This window comes from Pelmatolapia mariae, linkage group LG15, assembly GCF_036321145.2.
Source record: "Pelmatolapia mariae isolate MD_Pm_ZW linkage group LG15, Pm_UMD_F_2, whole genome shotgun sequence".
In the NCBI taxonomy this organism is placed as follows: Eukaryota; Metazoa; Chordata; class Actinopteri; order Cichliformes; family Cichlidae; genus Pelmatolapia; species Pelmatolapia mariae.
In genome coordinates, this window is record NC_086240.1 from 13,880,484 (window position 1) to 13,901,596 (window position 21,113).

Here is a 21,113-nt window from a genome sequence, read left to right on the forward strand (position 1 = left end):
ATCTAGACCCAGAAAAAAAAATCTCTCAACTCACAAGAGGAGTTGTAAACAGATTTCCAATGCACAGTGTTATTAGCAACAATCAGCAACAGACTGTCGTCTGGGAAGCAGCTGCATGGCAATCAGATTAGCGTAACAGATTACTGCTGCACACGCTAAATGAAACAGTGCCTTCCATTATGATGGAGTAATCTGTCGTGAATGACCATAAGGGGGCACTGTTGAGTCGTGGCTAAATTATAATTGACTCAATTTGAAGGGATGTGCACATGCTCTTATGCAACAGAGTGTGTGGAATTATAAAATGGAAATAGCCACATTTTTTTGGGCAGCAATGGAGATGATGTGATCACAGTAAGACTGAGGCAGGGGGGTGCTGCATAACTCCTGTAATGCTTTCTTAAAAGTGACATGTACCTTAGCTGCATCCTGCAGACTCTGGAGGCGAGTCTTGGCAGTTTGCTGCAGCTCTTCTGTGCGTCTGCCGAGGTGTTTCACCCGCTGGCTCCACCCCTCTGTCTGCAACACATCCGCCAGCTGCACCTCCCTCTCCCCCATGGCCTCCAAGTCACCATGGAGACCTCGACACTCACGCAGTAAGGCCTGCATCCAAATGAACGCAAATTATAAGTCAAGGAGAGGAGTCTTCTCGGGTGTGCAGTTATACTAATTAAGGCCGGCCGACATAGTGTAGAGCATGACGTTTCACTGGAATTTTAAAAACTCGGTGCATCTATTTAGCTTCAACTTTGTGGGGTATCCACAGCTCCAGGATTAATATTTTGGAGGAAGAATAAACATAGAATTTAATAGAACCCATTCATCTGACACAACAGCAGCTTTAGGACAACTTATAGCTATTCACAATCCCTGCTGGCAGCGCCATTAAAGCTCACCTGGTGTGCTCGAATTTGCTCCTGCAGCTGGGACGCAGAGCTCCAAATTATATTACCGGTGACCAGAGCCTCAGCTTTCTTTGTCCAGCTCAAAATGAATGCCTTCATGCCCTGATATTCCTCCACCTGTCTTTCTGCCTGCTCAACAGAAGACCACGAAGTCAGAGCAAATAATACAAAAACTACATTTAATCTAATAAAATTTAAGAGAATTATATGAAACAAATCATCTGGATGGCACACTGAACTGACTGTCCACCCCACCTTCTTCAGTCTGTTGGCTCTATCCTGGACCTGCTGCGAGGTGTGGTGCTGCACCTCTGTCAGTTTGGCTACAGCATCACCCAGCTGCTTACACAGGAGAGGGTTCTGCTCCCCAAACTCCTGCACGGCCACTCCCAACTCTGCCAGAGAGCAACCGCAGGATTCACACTCCTCAGAAAGAGCCTGGAGAGGGGAGGAGAGGAGGGGGTGAAAAAGACAGAGGAGAAAGGAGGTGTAAGGAGGGCAGAGATTAAAGAAAGGGAGTTCATGAGTGAGGTAAAACTAGAATGTAGACTGAATCTGAAAAATCTGGAAAGCGTACATTCCACTTTAGAGTTTATTTTGAACACAGTCAGGATACATTTCGAGTAACACTCTCATCCTAAAAGCAGTAACTACTTAATTGTGACGCACAGCTTTAAAAGCGTATAAATGACAAGCTGTGGTTTTATGGCTTTCCTGGCGAGGAGGAGTGATTAATTACTAAACCAGAGGCATGTGGGATGTGCTCAAACTGCTCCTTTAAATGAATTTTAACTCCAAAGTTTTTTTTTCTACAAATGAGTGAGGGAAGAAACATGCTGGGGAGACAAGAAGAAGAACAGGAGGCAAGGGGCTCAAACTCCCATCTGGAATACTCCTCTCAAAAGTGGGTCACTGTTGAAGCCAGAACTCAATTCACTCATTAACCTCAACATCTGCAAAATGAATAGCCGATTTAACAGGGGTTAATTGCTTGCTAATTAGTCAATCTGTCTGTTTGATTACTTTGGTGTCTTCTTTGGCCTCCTCCAGGTCGGCACCCTTGTCTTCCAATTTTAGAGCAATGGTCTTCAGCTTTGCCTCGATGTCCTGCAGTCGGGAGCTGAAGTCCTCTTTCACATCTCTGGTCTGCTGCACCTCCCTTTCCCTTGCCTGCACCTGAAGTGGATATCAGAAACACACACAATGTTTGTTTAACATCCCTTTTTGGCTTTTTGTTAGTGGCAGAGAAGTTATAGATATAATATGTGTGAAGAAAGAGTTGCAGACAACATCCAACACAGAACTTTTGTGGTTGTGTAATAGAGCCTTAACAATTAGACCACATAATACCTTAGAAATACACAGTTAAAAAAATAGGTCAAATACTAACATAAACCTCTTGACAAGACTAAATGAATGTTAAACAAATCAGTGTAATATTTCATTGATAATATTCATACATGCATCATTATTAGAGTCAAATAAAACAATAAGTAAAATGAGCTTACCTGATCCTCAGCAGATCCGAGAGCCAGCGCCACCTCAGCTAGCTGCATGCTGAGTTCAGAGGGCAGACCAGCTTGGAGGTCCTGGTACTTGGATTGCTGCAGTTCTGTCATCCGCTCCACACTCTGACGTCTGCTGATCACCTCACCGTGTGCCGTCTACAAGGCAAAGTGTATGACATGAATGTAACATACGAGAAGCTGCACTTGATGAACTATACATGGTTATAATCGAGCTGAATGATCAACAATTATTCAACAATTAAACTCCCTTTATGGCTTGGTCTTGTTTAAATGAACTAACTCATTTAAGTGTATAAATCTTTGTCAGGGAGTTAAACTAACTGCATGGAGACAAAGACTTTTTTTTTTTTAGCAGTGATCCACCGATAGCAACATTTCATTATTGATGATTTCACTTAATTTTAAAAAGAAATTGTTTGGGTGTTTTTTAAATTTGTATTTATTACATGAATGACTACAAATCCCTTTTTATCATTTTTCCATTAATCTGTCTGTCTATCTATTTTTCACCACTTATCTGGCTCTTGGTCACAAGGTAGCAGACTAAGCTCCTCCAGCTCCTCCGCAGGACACCAAGGCATCCTCAAGCCAGCCGAGAGGAATAACCTTTCTAACGTGTCATGTGTCTGCCTTGAGGCCTCCTTCTAGTAGGATATGCCCAGGAGGAATCCTAATCAGGCATCTGAACCACCTCAACAGGCTCCTTTCAATTGGGAGAGTAGTGACTCTACTGTGAGCCCCTCCCAAATGACCATTGTTCTTACTCTATCTCTAAGGAAGAGCCCAGAGACCCTTCAGAGGAAGTTAATTTTTTACCACTTCCATGTACTATCTCATTGTTTTGATGACTACTAACAGCTTGCAGCCACAGGTGAGGGTAGGAACATAGATAAACAAGTAAATCCATAGCTTTACTCTCACACTCACACATTCAAATATAGTCACATCTGTTAATTATGTTAATACATTGTATTTGTGTCTAAACAAGCAAGAAAAACCACCACTGAAGTCAGACTATGTTTGCTTTATGTGTGAGACTAGGAAGTCCTTTACCTCTAGCTCTTGCAGAAGTGAATCCAGGTCTGCAGTGGGACTCAGCAATAAACCACGGGTGTCTTGGATCCAGCCTTTGACTAAGCCTAGCTCTTTCTCAACCTCCTCTCTCTCCCTCAACTCCTGATGCACCTGAGCCCTGCTGGCCCGCACCTGCAACACAAGGCTGACAAGACAAGGAAGAAAAAGATCAAAATAAACAAACACATTTCGGTCTGAATGGGATATTTATTACATTTACTATAAACAAATTTAAGTGGTAAAAAGCAGAAACTCTTTTTAAAAATGAAGATAAACTGAAAAGTAGCCCCATTATCCTTGTACTAGGAGGCTGTAAAACAACTTAAATATCCACCTAACTAAGTTGAACAGTTATAGCAATAATTATTATGATTATAAAGTGGTTGTCAGCAGCCCTAGCAGCAGTCATCTCACCTGTCATACTGCTCCTGCATGCTCTGGATCTCCTGTGAGCACGGCGTCTCCTTGTGTCCGTTCTCAGTGCTTTTCTCCATCACTTCCACCTTGTCATCCTCTCCCCTGAGACTACAACTTTGTTGCCCCAGCAGAGCCAGTATGGACTGCTCCCTCTCCACTTCCAGACTGAAGGAGTCGTGGTACTCCAGGAGACTCTGAAGCGCCGCCCTGGTGGCTGCTTTCTCAACCGTGCTGTCTGGGACACGACCGTGGAGGTCTTTGGACACCGATCGTACCTTCTCCATCTGAGGGACAGATGTTTATGTACAGAATTATTCTCCACATTCAGCTTCATGTTGGGCATGTAGAGCTTGTGGGTTTAAAAAAAGGGGCTGGGAGACATAATTACTTAAATTTTTGTCTGTTTTAACTTGGGATTGCTGACAGTCTATTTTATATGCGACAAGACTTTGTGATAGTCAAAGGAATCAGTGGACGAAGAGGATGACATCATGCCCAGTTGAACAAAGGGGCCACAGAAAAACAGTGGACAGCAGGAATGTGCCACATATGAGGAAGTGACAGTTACTTACAATATGACTTCATTTCCTTTTTTAGGAAGAGTGTCTTGTGGGTATTTATGGGAACAGAGAGTGTTCAAACACAAATTAGGTCAAAAGGCGGGAAAACACTCCATGACACAGTGTTTTGGCAGGAGGAAACAACTGGCCTGAAGCCTGGAGTTACATCACTGCACACCAACTGGTGTTCAGCGGTTACTGTGTTTGACCCGAATTTGCAGATGCATTTTTGCAGAAGTAAGGTTAGCAAGTAAAGTCACATTTTATTTACAAAGCACCTTTATAAATAAAATAAAACACTAAAACATCAAAACAAAAAGTGAAAAAGTGGGTGGACCACAGCATTCTTAAAATAAACAGGAGGGTTGCCAACCGTCCCTTAAAAAACGGAATCTTCCCGTATTTAGAAACAAAAGTACACGTCCCGTATTGAGCTGATAAGGGACGCACTTTGTCCCGTAACACAGTGAGAATCAAAAGTAGTCTATAAATGTTAATGGAATTAACGCTTTGTTTGAAAACATAATTCCCAGCCTCTCTCCTGCTTTGTGACCAATGAGCTGACAGCACACTTATGACAATTCGAGTATGACGATTCAGATTACCGCTTATTTCATTGGTCGAGGAAAGGTCGCTTACGGAGAAAATACCGGAAGACAACAGATGACCACAACAAGAAGCATGGTCAACAGGGTAACAAACGCCGACACTGCGGTGCAAGTCTTGGACGACAGTACACCTAAAGCTGGGCATACACTGTGCGATTTTCAAACTGCACGATTGACTCGCAGGGGTTATAAGTTCGTAGGTCACGATGCAGGGTCTCACACTATACCGCCCGATGCTCTTGTGCGACCTGAGTGCTCACACTGTGCCTCCATAAAATGAAGGTTATAACAGAAAATCTGTCGCTCGCTCTCCCTCTGTGTCTTTCACTCACACAGACATGCACACCACCACCATCAACTTTGCTAAGTTACTAATGAAAAACATTGATCAGGCAGCTGTGATTGAGCAGCAATGTAAATCCAACTATTTTCACGGTTGTTGTGGTCCTGATAATTTTGTGAGGCCACATCGAAAAGGCTCGGATGAGCTTTCCAAAGTTCTACAAGTTGTGCCTCCATCACTTGTGTCCAGATCACACGCTGCACAGCCGTGCTGCTCCGTCTTTTTCACCGACGTTTACGTGTTTGCGCGTGAGCAGTGTGAGCGGCTGCGGTGACACCCTCTCGAGCGATTGATGATCGGGAGCTGGTCGTGAGGTGTTAATCGCTTCTCGTTACCCCACGTATACTACACGATGAAGGCCAAAATCGGGCCGATCACCAAATCGGTCGCACGACTCAAAAATCGGCTCAAAATGGGCCAAAAATCGCACAGTGTAAGCCCAGCATTAGACCAGCAATGTTTGTTCCCCTCAGAGAAAGAAAAAAAAGGCTGCAAAAGTACAGGGAGGAATGGGAAAAGGAAAACACCTGGCTGGAAAAGTGCACGATAACACCTATAAAGCGCACTGCACTGTGTGCCGGTGCACTTTTTCCATAGGCATGCTTCTAATGGTGGGCACATAAAGAACATGAGGGGCGTGAAAGCTCGGGGAACCCTTGACCAATTTTTTGTCCACCAGGCCACGGCAGAAGCAGATATGGTATGTAAACATTGGTTTGTTTTTTTAAACCCTCTGGTTAAGGTTAATATGGGCATGTGCAGTGAATATCAGCGCTATAGGGTTAGGGTTAGGGTTATGGTTATATATGCGGCCAGAAGTGTGATAATATAATTTATTTTGTGTAATAAACAACTGCAAGGATAGATGATTACAACAAATAGATGACTAATACATAAAAGTAATACATAGATGAATAATGATGATGAGTTATGATGCGTAATCATGGGAACAAGCGGGTTTACAAACGGCAGCAGCTGATTAGCATTAGAAAAGCTGAAATAATACCTCAACTGAAGCCAATTGTACTAAAAGCACTATATGTGCACTGTTACAAGAATGTTTTTCGTTCTATTGTTTTCTATTAATTTATATAATTTTAAGTTAAGCAGGACATAGTTCTTTTAAAGAAAGATTTACTTATATTCTCAAAAGTTAAGCATGACAGGCTTCTGTTTAAGAAAGAGACCTGTTTTATTGTGTTAATGTTGTCATTTTGAGCTAAAAATAAATGGCTAAATGATCATTTGTTTCCCATATGGTCATATCACAAAGAATATGCATCTACTTAAATCAAATTCAAGTCAAATGGTTAAAAAAATAATTTCACACACAAAAAAAAGAGCTACAAAATTCACCACACTGGGAAGGGTGAAGACAACTGGGTTGCCCGGCCCTGGCCACGAGGTGTCCCTTATTTATTTTTCAGGGAGTTGGCAACCCTAATAAACAGGGACTTAACTGGACGCCAGTGAAGGGTTGATTATAGAGACCACACAGGGACAGGGAGAGACTGAAGACTTGTGACGTACTCGGGTCTGACTTTTGCTTTAGCCATAGCTAATGCTTGTCTTACCTGAACCTTTATCCAAACCTAAAATGTCCCATATTCTCTGCAAGTTTCTGGACCGTCAGAGTGGGATTCAACATAAAAGCCACACAATAACAGAAATAACCTAACCGATCAAGCTGAGGCAGATCACTCTTCTGAGTTTGGCAAAGTAAAACGAGTGTTTTTATCAATGGAGTCTGGTGGCTTTGACAGCAGAATAAAACAACTTCAGTCTCCTCTTAGCAAAGGCCGTCACATATCAAGTAAAGCAAAGAAGTAATAAAATAAACACAGCCTACACTGAAAATAATATTTTTATGTGATCTGGTTAGTTTCCTTGCTACTCCAGTCTGCTTCACCAACCTGGCAAAGTACAAACTATCATCTACTAAAGCTAATAAACCGACACAAGATTCTGATACAGCCACACTTAAAAAGAGTCTGAGTTGCGTGCTTAACTAGGACTTTCACGTTCACCTAAAAGAAACCGAGCAGTCAGAGAGTAGGATGTGTTGCATTTTTTAGCTATATGTCTATGATGACTGATCATCCAGTTTTCAGTGGTTTATAAAACTAGAAGGCGGTCTAGTTGTGGAGAGTGCTAGAAAAATTACGGTGGCAAGCAAATTTATACTTTTTACGTCTTCAAGCTAATAAAAACACATTTTCATGATTTGGGACCTTAAAGTAAACCTTTTACCTAAAGGTTTACTTCAGCAATTTACAATGTGGGGACCTGCTCTTTATACCCCAGAAAGCAGGCCATTATGTGAGGACCACCACACCACAAACGTCTGAGGCAAACATGCACAAAAACCCACTGGTACACTGTCTCTTACTTTCTCATTGAAGTTCCTCCACTCTCTAGCAGTGTCCTCCAGTGCCCTCTCCTGGGCTCGGGCCACACTGCGGAGACGGGTCCACCGTTGCCATAGCGACGATACAACGTGACTGGTGATAGCTTTGCTGGATTCAGAGATGATTTGCTCCAGCTCTGCTGCTCTTTCTTTCAAAGCATTCAGAGGCATTTCCAGCAGGTCAACATGCGCCACAAGCGACTAGAACCAAAAGGTTGTAAGAGATACGACACAAAGCTGTTTAATAAATATGTTCTCCTCAAACATATCATGCAAAACTAAAAGTTACAACCCCTGGGAAAGGCTAGATCATTTCTGTAATATCTAATACAAAATCTCTTTTTCTCTGACACAGTGACCCACCTTGTATCTTTGACACTTGTCTTCTGCTTGGTGGGCGCTTACAGCTTTAGCTGTAGTGAACATGGCCATCCTGCCCTCTGAATCATTCATTTGCTCAACCACGGTCTCTTTCTCACGTTGGAAGGAGCTCCACAGAGCTGCACATCTAAGAAACATTCAGATTGAACATCAATGATGGGTGACATAATAAAGAAACTATGCACAACATCATTTTAGGTATATGGAATAAATATAAACTGTATATGTATACTTGATATATAACACACCTCTCCAACACTTCTCTGTAAGTATCCACTTGCTGTTTGACTTCGGTGCTTCTTAGCTGCATTGTGTTTACTTTTTCTCTGAGCCCACGCATCACTCCTGCCTCCAGAAAATCCACCAGCAAGGGATCCAAAGTCCCGAACTCATCTAAACCAGCTTTGAAGTTTTTTTCCTTAGCTAAAATTTCTTCCAGATCCTGTGCACAGTCTGCTTGATTTTCGAGCTCCACCCCTGTGGTGGCCCTCTGAAGCAAAGCCGCAGCGGAGTCTAGCCATTTCTGCATGGACTGCAGAGATAAGTGGTGCCTCTGGACCAAGGAAAGCACTTGATCCACAGCCACCTAGAATATGCAAGAGGTGATTTAATTAACTTCTTTTTTTTCCGGCCTCCTACAAGATTTTATCTATGTAAATGAGTTGATAGAGAAGTACATTGTTTAAACATTAAAGCACATTTTTGCTGTTAATGTGTAAAAATGTCCTGTTTTTAAACTTACCAGTAGTCTTTTTTTAACAGAAGAAGATGCTAAGTATATATTTGAAATGTTTTAACCTCCCCAAGTTGATTAATATTAACAGTGAGGGAGGACATGAGACTGAAAGTAACATCTAGAATTTTAAACCATGAATGATGGCTCAGGAATACTATGGACAATGACTGAGGCAGTCATTTCTAGATGCATATCAATTACATTTAATGCAACGTCACAATACTATCAGGAAATAGCTATAAGGTAAATAAAAGCAATCAACAAACATAATTACATACTTGTTTTGCACAAATTCGTTGTTGGACTTCATCTCCCAGCCTTCCCAGCTCCTGCAGTTTCTCTTCTACGTGGGAAGGAACGGTTGCTTTCCTGCTTTTGTACTTTTGCTTTTCTCGTGCACCCAAGACATCAACGACCCTCAGTCTACTTTTCACCTCTTCCTCCTTGATTTTCAGTTTCCGCACTTCCTCGTGTATCCTCTCAATTTTGACCTCTGAAAAGGTCAAAGGATCCTTCATTGTGTTCTTAATAGTCCTCAACCACTCGAACACTTTCTCAACTGCTCTTGTGAAGTCTTCATTTTTTGAGACTGTCGTTTCGCTTTCTTCAACGAAACGCTTAGCGTCACATCGTAAAGACTGCAGTGACTGGAGCTGCAGTCTAGTTTCCTGAAAGGCAGCAGCATCAGTCGTAAGACAAAGGTTTTCCATCTGTTGTTTGCATTCTTCAGCCTGAGAGTTCACTCCATCCAGATTTTCTAGCAGTAAATAAAGACTTGAGATTTTATCTATGGCACTTACTTCTTTGTCTGATTTCAATTTCACCAGCTCCTCTTTAGCAGACTGTAACTCTGAATCTAACTTGGAAAAAACTACTTTGTGTTTAGATAGTATTTCCAAGCAATCATGTAAGTGTTTGATCTTCTGATCAATTCTCCTTCTCAGTGTGTTGTGGAGACTCACAAGCTGCTGTGTCTCCTCAGCTCTGTAGTGCTGACCTTTACTGAGGAAACCCTCATTTTTCCCGTGCAGTTCTCTAACAGCAGGGCTAATATGGACTAAACTTTCATTTATATTTCTGTATTCATTAACTAAACTAACAACTTCCTCCTCTTCAATACTGATAGTCTGCTTCTCCAGATTGTCAAACTGCTCCTGAAGCTCCTCCAGTGCATTACGAGTAATATCAAAGAAAGTGCAGAACTCTTTCCGTTCTAGGATAATCTGTTGGACCCTGTCTTTCTTCTCTTTGGCTAGAGCTAGGATGGCATTGTACTGCTGTGGCAGGGCATTGAGCCGCTCATCCAGATAGCAATGGTCGATCTCATTCAGAGTAGGAAGGATCTCCTGGCCTATTCTTTGGACAATAAGAAGGAGGTTCTCATACTCGGAAGCTTGTTCTAGTACATTTTGATAATTGGAAAGCTGTGACTGCAAATCAGAGCTATCATCAGCAGTGCTTAAATTGATTTCCGGAAATGTTATGTCATCTGCTTGTCTCAGCCACTGACAAGTCTTGTCTAGGTCAACCTGGAAGTACTTCCTGGAGGTCAAGGCTTTCTCTAAGGCTGCAAGACGCTGGGTAGTCCTCTGGAGAGCAGTTTCAAAAGCAGACTGTAGCTCCTCAAGTCTTGCCAGCGTTTCTGCTCTCTCTTTGTCAGTGGCATCTCTCTCTAAATCGCGGCCTTGTACCCAGAGAGATGCCAGCTCCCTCTGATAAGCTCGTAAGCTGCTCTGGACACCTCGACATCCAGCAACCTGCTTGGCCAGGTCCTCAGGAAGAAGTGCTATGTGGTCATCTATCAAGGCCTTCCTCTCCTGTTGCTGTATCCAAGACAATGCTCTCCCCAGGCCTTGAAGGAACTGTGTCCTCTCTGTGAAGGCCTAAGAGGAAGACAGAAACATCACAATTTATTTACAAATGGACTTTGGCAGGTTAAGCAGAATTTATTTCGTGGACTACCTGGTTTTTCTTTGGGGTTTTTTTTTCCTTCACCAGACTAATAGCTCAGGATAAAATTAGCCCCTTTAAGGCATAATTAAAATGTTATTTGCAATCGAAATCATAAGTCCAGCTGTTACCTTACTAAGGTACTTCCTCCTTTGGGCAACCCGAGCCCCGAGAGCCTCCACTTCAGTCTGGGCTTGTTCAACGAGCTCCTGCAGGCATCTCTTTTCACTCAGTCCCAGCCTGGAAGCCACAGCTTGAGCTTCCTTCACTGCCTGACCGAGCAGCTGCTGACGGGCCTCCAGATCTACACATACGCTCAGGTGATCGAACAGGAAACTCTGGGCCAGATCAGGGGGTGGGCTGGTTTTCAGGGCAGAGGTGAGGGCAGGCCGCTGCTCCTCCACCCACTCTCTGGCATCTCTCAGCTGATTTTCCACTCGGGCAAGATCCTCTAGCATCTGCGCAGAGTCCTGGATCTTCTGCTGAATCAGAGATTCCAGCTGTGCCCAGCGCTGCTCCAGATGACCCACCTGATGAAATACAATATTTCCAGAAAATGTGTCAATATTACTTCAACCGTGTGATCATATTAGCATATTGCTGGACATATTACATACAGTTATAGCAAGAAATAATGTCCTCACCTGTTGTTTGACCAGCTCCTTGTCTAGCAGGCTAAGTCGAGGCAGGATAGCTTGTCTCTGGTCCCTCAAGTCTTCCAGAGTTTCTCTTTGCTCCTCTAGGTCACTGGCGAGCTTCCTGAGTGCCTCTAGATGCTCACTTGTACTCTCTGTGTCAGCCCTAGTAACACATGTACATGAGTTAAGGGACATCAGGGATATAGTAATAAAAATGTAAACTTTTGTCTTTATTGAGGTAGAAAGACTAATAAAACTATGTTGTGTATTCATATATATAGCTATTTCTGTATATACATAAGTGCATGCCATGCAGAGAATGACATTACAGCCTTGATAAAAAACAAAAAAGTCTGATACCTAGCAAGGTAGTCCCATTCCCTGGATACTTGATGGAAAAGTTCCTCTACAGCAACAACACTCTCCTGGTACTCTCCACTTCGCTGCATGTCCTCCCCCCGCAGGGCTTCCAGCTCTTCAGCCCGCTGGCCCAGGTCCATCCAGCTTTTCTTCAGTCTCCTTATCTCCTCCAGGGCAGGAGAGACCTGTCTGTCCATCAACCTGCCGATGGCTTCATGCAGACGTGTTACCTCAGATTGTTTCTCCCTAATCTGCTGCAGGAACTCCTGGAAGAAAGATAAGAGTTGGTTTCTGGGATTATTCTGAGCAGCAACTCAAATTGTATGATTTTAGCTAAAAGAAAACTCTTTGAAAAATGTAAATGTAAAAAAATGTAAAATAGTCAAATCAAACCTGGGCCTTGTCCAGCTGGTTCTGTGCAATCTTAGGCTCCAGCTCTGCAGGTCTCCTGGTGAGGTTCTGAAGCTGCTGCTCTGTCTCTATTAGCTGGGTCTCCAGATCTGCCTTCTGCTCCTCGATGTCTCTCCAGCTGTCGGCTACCTCTTCACAAAGCAGCATACGCTCCTCAATCTAGACACAAAAATAAAGTGCAGTCATTTCACGATGGGTATATGAGCTATAAACATGCATGGTGAAACTTGTACTCTTTTGCTTAAAAGCTTCTTAAACTGTACTGACCTGCAGTTTGACCTGTTGGATAGCTGCCGCGGTCTCCCTCACCCTCGGCTCACACAGGTCACATGTGGAGCACACAAGCTGGAGGTAAGTGCCAGCCTGCTCCTGCAGAGCCCGCTCCTGCTTCACCTGTTTGTATACAGCTGTCTATTAATTTTATTGATTTTACTGGTTGGGCATATTATATCCTCACTACATCCTCTCACTACAAAATTAGCATAGATATATTTTATGTATGCTTACTTTATGTATGTATGGTTACTAACCTGCTGTAAAGCCTCCTCGAGGCTGAAAGAAGGATGTGTAGGAGGCTCTGGCTCTTCTGACACAGAGTTCAACCACGTCTGGCACTGCTGCAGTGTGTCCTGCAGACTCACATGTCTCTGTAACTCATGATCCAGACTCTGATACACCTGTAATACAGAAGAAGCTAAATATAAGTGCTCTTATTGATGCACCTCTGCATGGCAAACCATTTAAATGTTTTCTGTTTTACCAACAGTAGCAGAATAAACACATGCAAGAACACGGAGTGAAAACAATGAACTGTTGGTAGACGACACAGTGCTACAATGCTTTGAAGTCAAAACCTATGGCCAAACACAATGACAGATTAAAACCCAAATGATTAGGCAGTTTTTCATTGTTATATTTAACAGGTGTTGAATGTGGAGGCGTCCATGCCTTCCAGGGGAGAGCGGAACAGCAAGGTCTGATTGACAGTGTTAATATGAGAACCCGAAAGAGAGGAATAACGGGGGGCAACTACTGGCAAAATGCCCAATGTATTTGGCAAAGGCTAGAAGGCTGGCATGGTGGCAAGTGGCAGGCAGGATATTAGAGCTGTGCTGCGCTGGGACACAGTTGGCAGCCATCGTAACACTTGAGGCGCAGTTGTAGAGAAGCCAGCAGTGTAGTGGTAAAGTGTGGCTGGATCACACAATGCCAGATTGGATGTGTGAGTGGTGGTAGAGGTAGTATCTTGGGAGGTGAGCTATGATGACAGAACAGAGGATGCCAAAATGACAGAGTGGGGCTGGATTATGGGGGCTTGCCAGATTCGCTGAATGGTGGTGTGTGATCATTTTTGGCTCAAGCATGAAAAAGTGGAGCTGACAGGGGATACACGGAGATTAATATGGCGAGATTGAGTTAGTGATTTTGGCCGGTGGGGTCTGTCCGCATACGGCTGCTGTTGAGCTCCACTTTGGCAGCCCTAATTGGTTGTGCCCTCTACGCTGGCAGTAAAGGGCTGTCTTAAGAGATGGGTTTAAGTGTCAGAATGATTTAGGATTAAGTTGCTATCTAAGCTGTTGGAATATTAACGGAACTGATATCTAAACCATGCGTTTCTGTGCATGCACATCTCGTCCAAAGGACATCCAAGAATTACTTCATAAATGTGTATTAACCATTTCACTGCTCCACAGACAGACAGACTATCTGTCTTTCTCAGCTTCCCACAACTCCCTCCCTTCTCTTCCACGTTCCCTCCCTCCCTCCATCTCTCCATCTCCTCCTCACTCACTCTCTGCGCTGTGCTGCAGATGGCAGAGTAGCTGTCTCTGGTGCCTTGCTGGTGTGCCTGGACCTGCTGTCTCAGCCTGCTCTGCACACGGTCACTGCAGCCTTCCATCAGGTGGTCTCCTCGCTCTTTCAGGCCTGCCAAGCGATCCTCAAACCCTGCAATTTCCTCCATGATGGCCTGTGGAGGATAAAGTAACCGCGTAGGATTTTATGAGAGAATCTCCAGTGGAGATATAATAGCAGATGAGCTTGTGCATTTGTGATTTGAGCAGAGTGACCACAAAGAGCTATTAAACTGTCTGGATTAAATGATGACTAAATCCAGCATCTGTTAAACATTTAGACTGAACCTACTAAAAAAAACCATTTCATTATTAATATATTACTTATAGTTTCATGTCCAAAGCAAAAGTCTGATATTTTTCCAGATTAATTGTCATAAAATTCACTATTATTGCCAAACCCAAACACCATGCCAATCACTTATGCCCAGCAAATTTAGGTCTGAGCAGTATATCGATGGGCGACACTGGGATGGCCGGACATTCCTGATCCCCAAGGATCCCCAGAAGGGACCAGTCCCATCCGGGGATCCCCAAGGATCACCAGAAGGGACCAGTCCCATCCGGGGATCCCCAAGGATCACCAGAAGTGACCAGATGTGGAGGGGGAAGGCAACAGTGGTCCCAGTGGTAATTGGAGCAATAGGTGCAGTGACTCCCAAGCTAGGCAAGTGGCTTGAGCAGATCCCAGGAACGTCTGAGATCTCTGTCCAGAAGAGCGCAGACAGAGATATATATGTATATATATATATATATATATATATATATATATATATATATATATATATATATATATATATATATATATATATATATATAGATAGATAGATATATATATAGATATATAGATATAAGTAAAATTTATTGAGAAGACCGTAACCATGGCATCCTATATGCAACATTAAATTAAAGAAACAAAACCCTTTCAAATAATGATGACACTAACATCAAATAAAACAAACATTAAGTAGTAGTACAGGCCACAGGGGATAATTTTTGTCCCCCAATTAAGGTGATTTGTCATTAAATACAACCAATATTTTATTTGGGTACCTTGTGTCTGGCCAGCTGTTGAGTGGCTGCCTCCAGGCTGCCACTAATACTGGGATCAGGGGTCACCATCCTGCTGGACATCTGCAGCAACCAGCGCTCCACTTCCTGGAGTTCATTATGGTAAGCTTCCTGTTCCTTCACCTGGCCTTCCAAATTCTCCACATGAGCCTGGACCACACAGTTCACAGACAAACTATACTGATGACAATGCATATGCAACAGCTGGGCAGGAAAGCTTCTTTGACACCGAAACACAACAGTGGGGTTTTTTTTTGCTTTTTTTTTACACAACATTTTTAGAAAACATCCACATGCATGTACATGCACTTAATTTATGTGCAGCTGATTCCAAAGTTGCTGCTCTGCCTTCATGGAAAGAACATTCATTTGTCGTCTTTTTCCAAAAGAACTACTGTCATCTGTGTACAGCTTCTCACCAAAGCAGTATTACAAAGTCCAGTGTAGTCCTTTTGTAGTTTGCTCATTTTATCTCGAATGGAGGGGTAGTGGACAGAGGAAAGTAGAGCGTCGCCCTTTTCCAGCACTGACTTGATGGCTCCATCATGGGACTGAACCATCTGCAACAGAGCCTAAAACACACAAACGGACAAGCTTTATCTTCAGTATCTTCCGCACCATAGAGTATGTTATGTGGCGTTAGATGTTAAGCGTTTTTTAATCTAGTTTACTATTAATAGGGTCTACTTATTAATGCCAACTGCTGTTAAAGCGGCCCATAAGCATTTGTCATTATGACTCTGGAAAATGGTCAGCAGTTATTTAAAGCAAATCTACTTTTAAAGTTAATTTTCAGACATGCAAGGTCGCTCATGTGGTTCATTATGCTAATATTAGTCTTGCTGAATTCGCCAAAGAGAAAAAAATCACTTAGTGTAAAATTAGTCCAGATGTCCCCCTCACTTTTTTTATACTATACCTTATACTTAGTCAGCTGTGCTCTGCGTTGATACAGCTCAGCCTTGGGCTCCACTGGCGTACGAAGCAAAGCCTTGGTTTCCACCAGCCACTGGGCCTGAGCCTTGTACCGGTCCTGGAACTCCTTAGCTAGCAGTAATGCCCGCTCAAGGAAGCTGCGCTCCTGCCTGAGGCCTCCGGCTAACTCCTCCAGCTGGGAAAGACGCGCCTCTACTTCTCCTCCTAAACTTTCAGCTGCAGATTCATTCAGGAAGCCTGCCGCCTGTTCTGCTCGCTCCCTAAGTGATTTCAGGAAGCTGTGACCGTGCTGGAGCTCAGACTGGAGACTCTGGGAGAAAGAGAAAGCATGAATAGAGCTCACCATGGGTCCTGCTACTGTGTTATCACCATTGCTTGTTACTAACTGACCTTCAGCCAAGGCAGTTTACACACTACTGAATGAAAGAAAAGAATAAATCATCCTCCGCAATCATCCTCTTGGATAAAATATATTTATATCATAGCTTCACTGACTTTGAGGCTGGCATTCAACACAAGATCACTGATTCCCTTGTCCTTCACCTCCAGTGCTGTCCCAGTCACCCAGACAAGCCTTGCAGTGCATTTGAAAAGCTTTGAACTCATTGGGTAGGCTGACACCTGCATGGTGCGATGTGGAGAGGACTGGGAGGTCATGTTGGGGAGAAACCACAGTGAATAATATGAAAGGAGGACCCAATTATAACAGGCCCTTAACAGGCACAAGTAGCTGCAGGGTTTCCAGGGCAACCATAACATGCCACACACACACACACACTCACACCTCCACTCTATGGGATGCCATCTAGCTTTCATCATCAGTCTGTTATTGCTTGTGTAGAAAGTAGCCTCTCACTTCAGCAATCCCCGATCTCCAGCTACGGCTGTTGGTAATATAATATAACAAGAGCCGCGTCTGTCTGCACACGTCCATGCTTCCCGCTTAATGTGATGCTCCAGGCTCACTCGTCACTCGAGTAATGGCGCTCCCGCTTTATGGCTTTAATGAGCGACACTGACTAGATTTCAATTTCATATAGTTCTCTGTGTTTACCAAGAGCTAAAAGAAGAAATCTGCAGTAATTGCAGTTACAGCACTTTAGATTTAGTGCTGAAAAACTCATTATCGCCTCTTCATCTCACACCTGATATCAGTTTTCCATCTTAGTAGCAGCAGCGGTTGTTTACATGTTGAATTAAAGTTGCAAGATTTTGTTCTTCCAGAATCTGAAATAATCATTGACTTCACTTAAGAGAATGATCAGAATTTGGTGCTCACAATCTGTCTTTGCATCAAATAAGTTATCAGTGTAAGGCTTTAAACCTGCATAGGCTCATATAATTTAATAATTCTACGGCTTCCATATAGCATAAGGCAGTACAGTCTTGTGAACAATGTATATCAGGTCTTAAAGACATCATGCCCTTTCTGCTGTAGCTGTCTTATAGCACGTCAACCCAATTATCCCAGTCAAGTTCCTTGTCCACCTGCTGTAACTGGTGATTCTGCATCAGTGCCTGGGCTCTTTTATCTACTGCACTGCATCTACTATGGATCTGCCAACCATGTTTAGCAGTTACATTACCTACTAGAAGGGGAAGGACATTACAAAAATGACCCTTTAAGCAGTTTAGCAGTCTCTGCCGTCAGTGCATGAAATGCAGCGAAACAACAGAACAGAAGGAGCATGTTCAATTCTGCATAGCTCGAAATTTTGTTCAAATTAATTAAGAAGCATATGTCAATTTCTGTGCTATACTAAATGCATTCATTATTCCCAGTTACAAATATGGAATTAAAAAATGGGGCTATTTACCTTTACCTTTGGGGAAAAAAAACCCTGACTGTGTGCATCAGAAACCATCAGGGACTTTGGGGAGGATATGACCTTGAACATTTATGAAATGCGAGTGAAATTAAAAATTATGGAGGGAGGAGAAAGGAGGAGGAGGAGGAGGAGGGGGGGTGCTTATTAACGAGAACCAGCCCTTTTCTATTTTGCATTTTCCTTGTTTACGTGTTTGTACGAGCCAGTCATTTCAAAAGAAATCTTGTGAAAAAAAACTACAGAGACACTTCAGCTGAAGGGGACAAATTAAATTAAATGTTACATTCTACATGATCACGATATGCACAATGAATTCACAGCACATTTCCAACTGAGGTAGTCCATCATTACTGTATGACTCACACTTTGACAGTATCAAATAAAGTCCAAATCCAACTAATGGCCCTTGACACAGCTATTGACTACTGGTCTTTGTGTCGATGCATAATCATCCCTGCTCACTGAACAGCCCTGTAGCTCTCACTACAGGAGATGAGCAAGTGCTCGGGTGTTATATGCAGTGCTGGAAGGACACATGTGGTGGCAGCATGTCTTCAGTGCATACGCAGAGACAGAGCATCGATCCCAGACACGGATTACTGCAAAAACTGCACCAGATGATCTATTGTAAACATCTATGTTTGGTGTGCGGGTGTTTGTGTGTGTCAAGGCTGTTCTGGATGTGTGTGAAGAAGACAAAGAGAAATGAGATATAGCGATGGAGAAGTAAAAAAAATGCGCAAGGACTCATGGGTTTGCTGCAGCTTGTTAGTTAGTACTTTGGATGGGTTTTATGATATGAAACGAGTGTTTGAGGAGAGAAGTGTGTGTGTGTGTGTGTGTATTGAAGCAGTAAGGGCACTGCATCAATTACAGTGTCTGTGCCAGCAGGCTCCTGACACCGGCGCTTCTTCATCCTCTTACACACAGTGGGAGGTCTCTCCCTGCTACCACGCTTCCTCTAAAGCAGCACCCGCTTTGTCTTCATAAAGAGCCGATCGATACACACATTCTCACCCAATTCTCTACACACTCGATTTGAACTATGCCAGGCAAACTATAGTGGTGATTCTCTTTTTACAGTGTGTGCATTTCTGAGCAGGGCTACCTCCCTCTAAAGCCAATTTGATGAAATGAACATAAGAGAAAGTGCTGCAGTCATTTTCTCTTAGTTGAGAGCGCTGTCCAAATATTATACGAACAATGAACGCTTTTCAAGTTTTACAGGAAGTCTATGCATATTTTACCGGCCATTTTGCAGCTGCCAAAGAAAACTGCACAAAGGATTTGTTTGCTGGCTTGTGAAATTGGATTCATATGAGTTTGTGCTCAAATTCTTTGACATAAACAGTTCAGGGAGGTGCATTAGGTGCACCGCTGCACCTTCTATCCAAATGCATCACTCTGGGTCTAAACCGTGGAGGTTTAGAAATGTAACAGTGAAACTAAATAAACATACCTCTAGTTTTTTCATCTTCTTCTCCATGGCCGCCTGGTCTAGAGGTTCAGAAGTATCAGTTAATGCTGTGAAGCTTTTCAGAGTCGAGCCAAGCCACTCGGTGAAGGACTTGCAAAGATTCTCTGTCTCTTCAATGCTCCTCAGCTCCTCTTGTAGCTGTTTGATGGTGTCCTGAAAGTAGATTAAATCGAAGGTCAGAAGAAAAAAGTTCCAGAAATGTTAAGTTTGGATTTTTAAGGAGGATAAATATCTTACTATGATACATAAAAGCTCTGTCTGCCTGAAAACTCTGTCTAGACGATCAGGAGATGAGCAACCAAACTTGGCACACACATATATCTGAAGCCCCTGAAGGGACTTATCGAAATCAGATACTATGATATCCATCATGTTGCCTAGCAATGGGCTAAAATTGCCAATTTTTTCCATTCATGCACCTATAACGTTATGTTAAAGTATGTTTCTTCTTCTTTTTTCTTTTTTTTTTTACCACAGCATCTACCCTATATCCACAAAAGGTGAATTATGGATGGCTTTTAATTACCTGTTTTTTAGTCTTTATTGACTTAAAACTTTATGAAAGCATCCTATTGGAACATCTAATTTATATCCCAAAAAGTTGAATTATACATGGCAAGCAACAGGCTAAAACCACCCATTTTCATCATATAAATGTCTTAAACCTCCCTTTCTTTCGTAAACAACATTAGTCCTTCCCGGAAATATTAAGTCGACTGCTGTAGGTCAAATATAAATTGAGGATAAATGACAAAAAAAACAAACAAAACGGATTTCGTGTTTCATATGTCAGAATTATTGGTGAGACTCTTCAAAGTCTAACATTATATTTCTTTGGGGTAAATCTAGAAAACACTGCCTGTATCCTTTCCTTTTGAAGGTGTGAGTTGTGCCCCAGCAGTAGTCTAACATTAGTCACCAAGGACCACAAGCTCTCTGATCAGCCATCAAAACAGAAAATATCCGTTTCCCCTCTACTCTTTCATCTGCTCAGTGTCAATAGCTTCACTACAAGGAGGAGTGGGTTTTTATGCTTTTGACGCATTATCTACTTGACTGATATTCTGAGTCGATAACACCGTGAGGATGGAGAGGGTTTCTTGCAGGTTTTGACACATTATTCACTCAACTTGCAAATCCTGTGGTGAGGAGCTCCAATTAGCTGATAGTGCTGAGTGCACACCTTTTCTGACTAGCCAGAGGTAACAGCTTCCCACCTCAAGCCCATATGGCCCACACTTCACACGGTATAATTACAGGCATCCACAGTTTGAGAGGGATGTTATGTGTTTGCATATGTGTGTAGGCATGACTGTAAAGTATATGCATATGTGAGACAATTTTAGCAGGAAAGGAAGGGTGTGGGCTGTACGGAGGTGGAGAAACAAAAGTGAGGGAGTAAAGGGGGACAAATGCGCACACACGCACACTCAGATGTGTTACTGAAGGTGTAAAAAAAAATCAATGCAGTGCAGGCAAAGCTTTTCCACTCCTGGTGCAGGGTGTGAGATTGCTTTCTGTAGCGTTTAATTACAGCTTTAGCTCCAGACCAGCAGAGCCCCATTGATTTTCCTTTAGTCCCCCCTCAACCCAGAGGAGAAGACAAATAGAGAGGCTGGATCTGAGTA

At 42.9% G+C, this 21,113-nt stretch overlaps 1 protein-coding gene across 7 annotated transcripts in view; it reads right to left on the bottom strand.

Annotated features, from left to right (window-relative positions):
• syne1a (spectrin repeat containing, nuclear envelope 1a) overlaps positions 1-21,113 on the bottom strand; it is a 134,586-nt gene that overhangs the window by 38,381 nt on the left and 75,092 nt on the right. For all 7 annotated transcript variants that reach the window (XM_063496078.1, XM_063496080.1, XM_063496079.1 and 4 more), the window contains 22 exons: positions 19,468-19,638; positions 16,163-16,489; positions 15,663-15,815; positions 15,226-15,393; positions 14,112-14,288; positions 12,850-12,996; positions 12,587-12,712; positions 12,302-12,478; positions 11,909-12,174; positions 11,555-11,711; positions 11,042-11,440; positions 9,239-10,843; positions 8,473-8,810; positions 8,207-8,351; positions 7,826-8,044; positions 3,923-4,209; positions 3,488-3,653; positions 2,414-2,569; positions 1,929-2,081; positions 1,161-1,343; positions 897-1,034; positions 418-603 (listed from right to left, as the gene is read on the bottom strand). In XM_063496078.1, the coding sequence (XP_063352148.1) occupies positions 418-603; positions 897-1,034; positions 1,161-1,343; positions 1,929-2,081; positions 2,414-2,569; positions 3,488-3,653; positions 3,923-4,209; positions 7,826-8,044; positions 8,207-8,351; positions 8,473-8,810; positions 9,239-10,843; positions 11,042-11,440; positions 11,555-11,711; positions 11,909-12,174; positions 12,302-12,478; positions 12,587-12,712; positions 12,850-12,996; positions 14,112-14,288; positions 15,226-15,393; positions 15,663-15,815; positions 16,163-16,489; positions 19,468-19,638 (5,844 nt within the window). The remainder of the gene's footprint in view (positions 1-417; positions 604-896; positions 1,035-1,160; positions 1,344-1,928; positions 2,082-2,413; positions 2,570-3,487; positions 3,654-3,922; positions 4,210-7,825; positions 8,045-8,206; positions 8,352-8,472; positions 8,811-9,238; positions 10,844-11,041; positions 11,441-11,554; positions 11,712-11,908; positions 12,175-12,301; positions 12,479-12,586; positions 12,713-12,849; positions 12,997-14,111; positions 14,289-15,225; positions 15,394-15,662; positions 15,816-16,162; positions 16,490-19,467; positions 19,639-21,113) is intronic.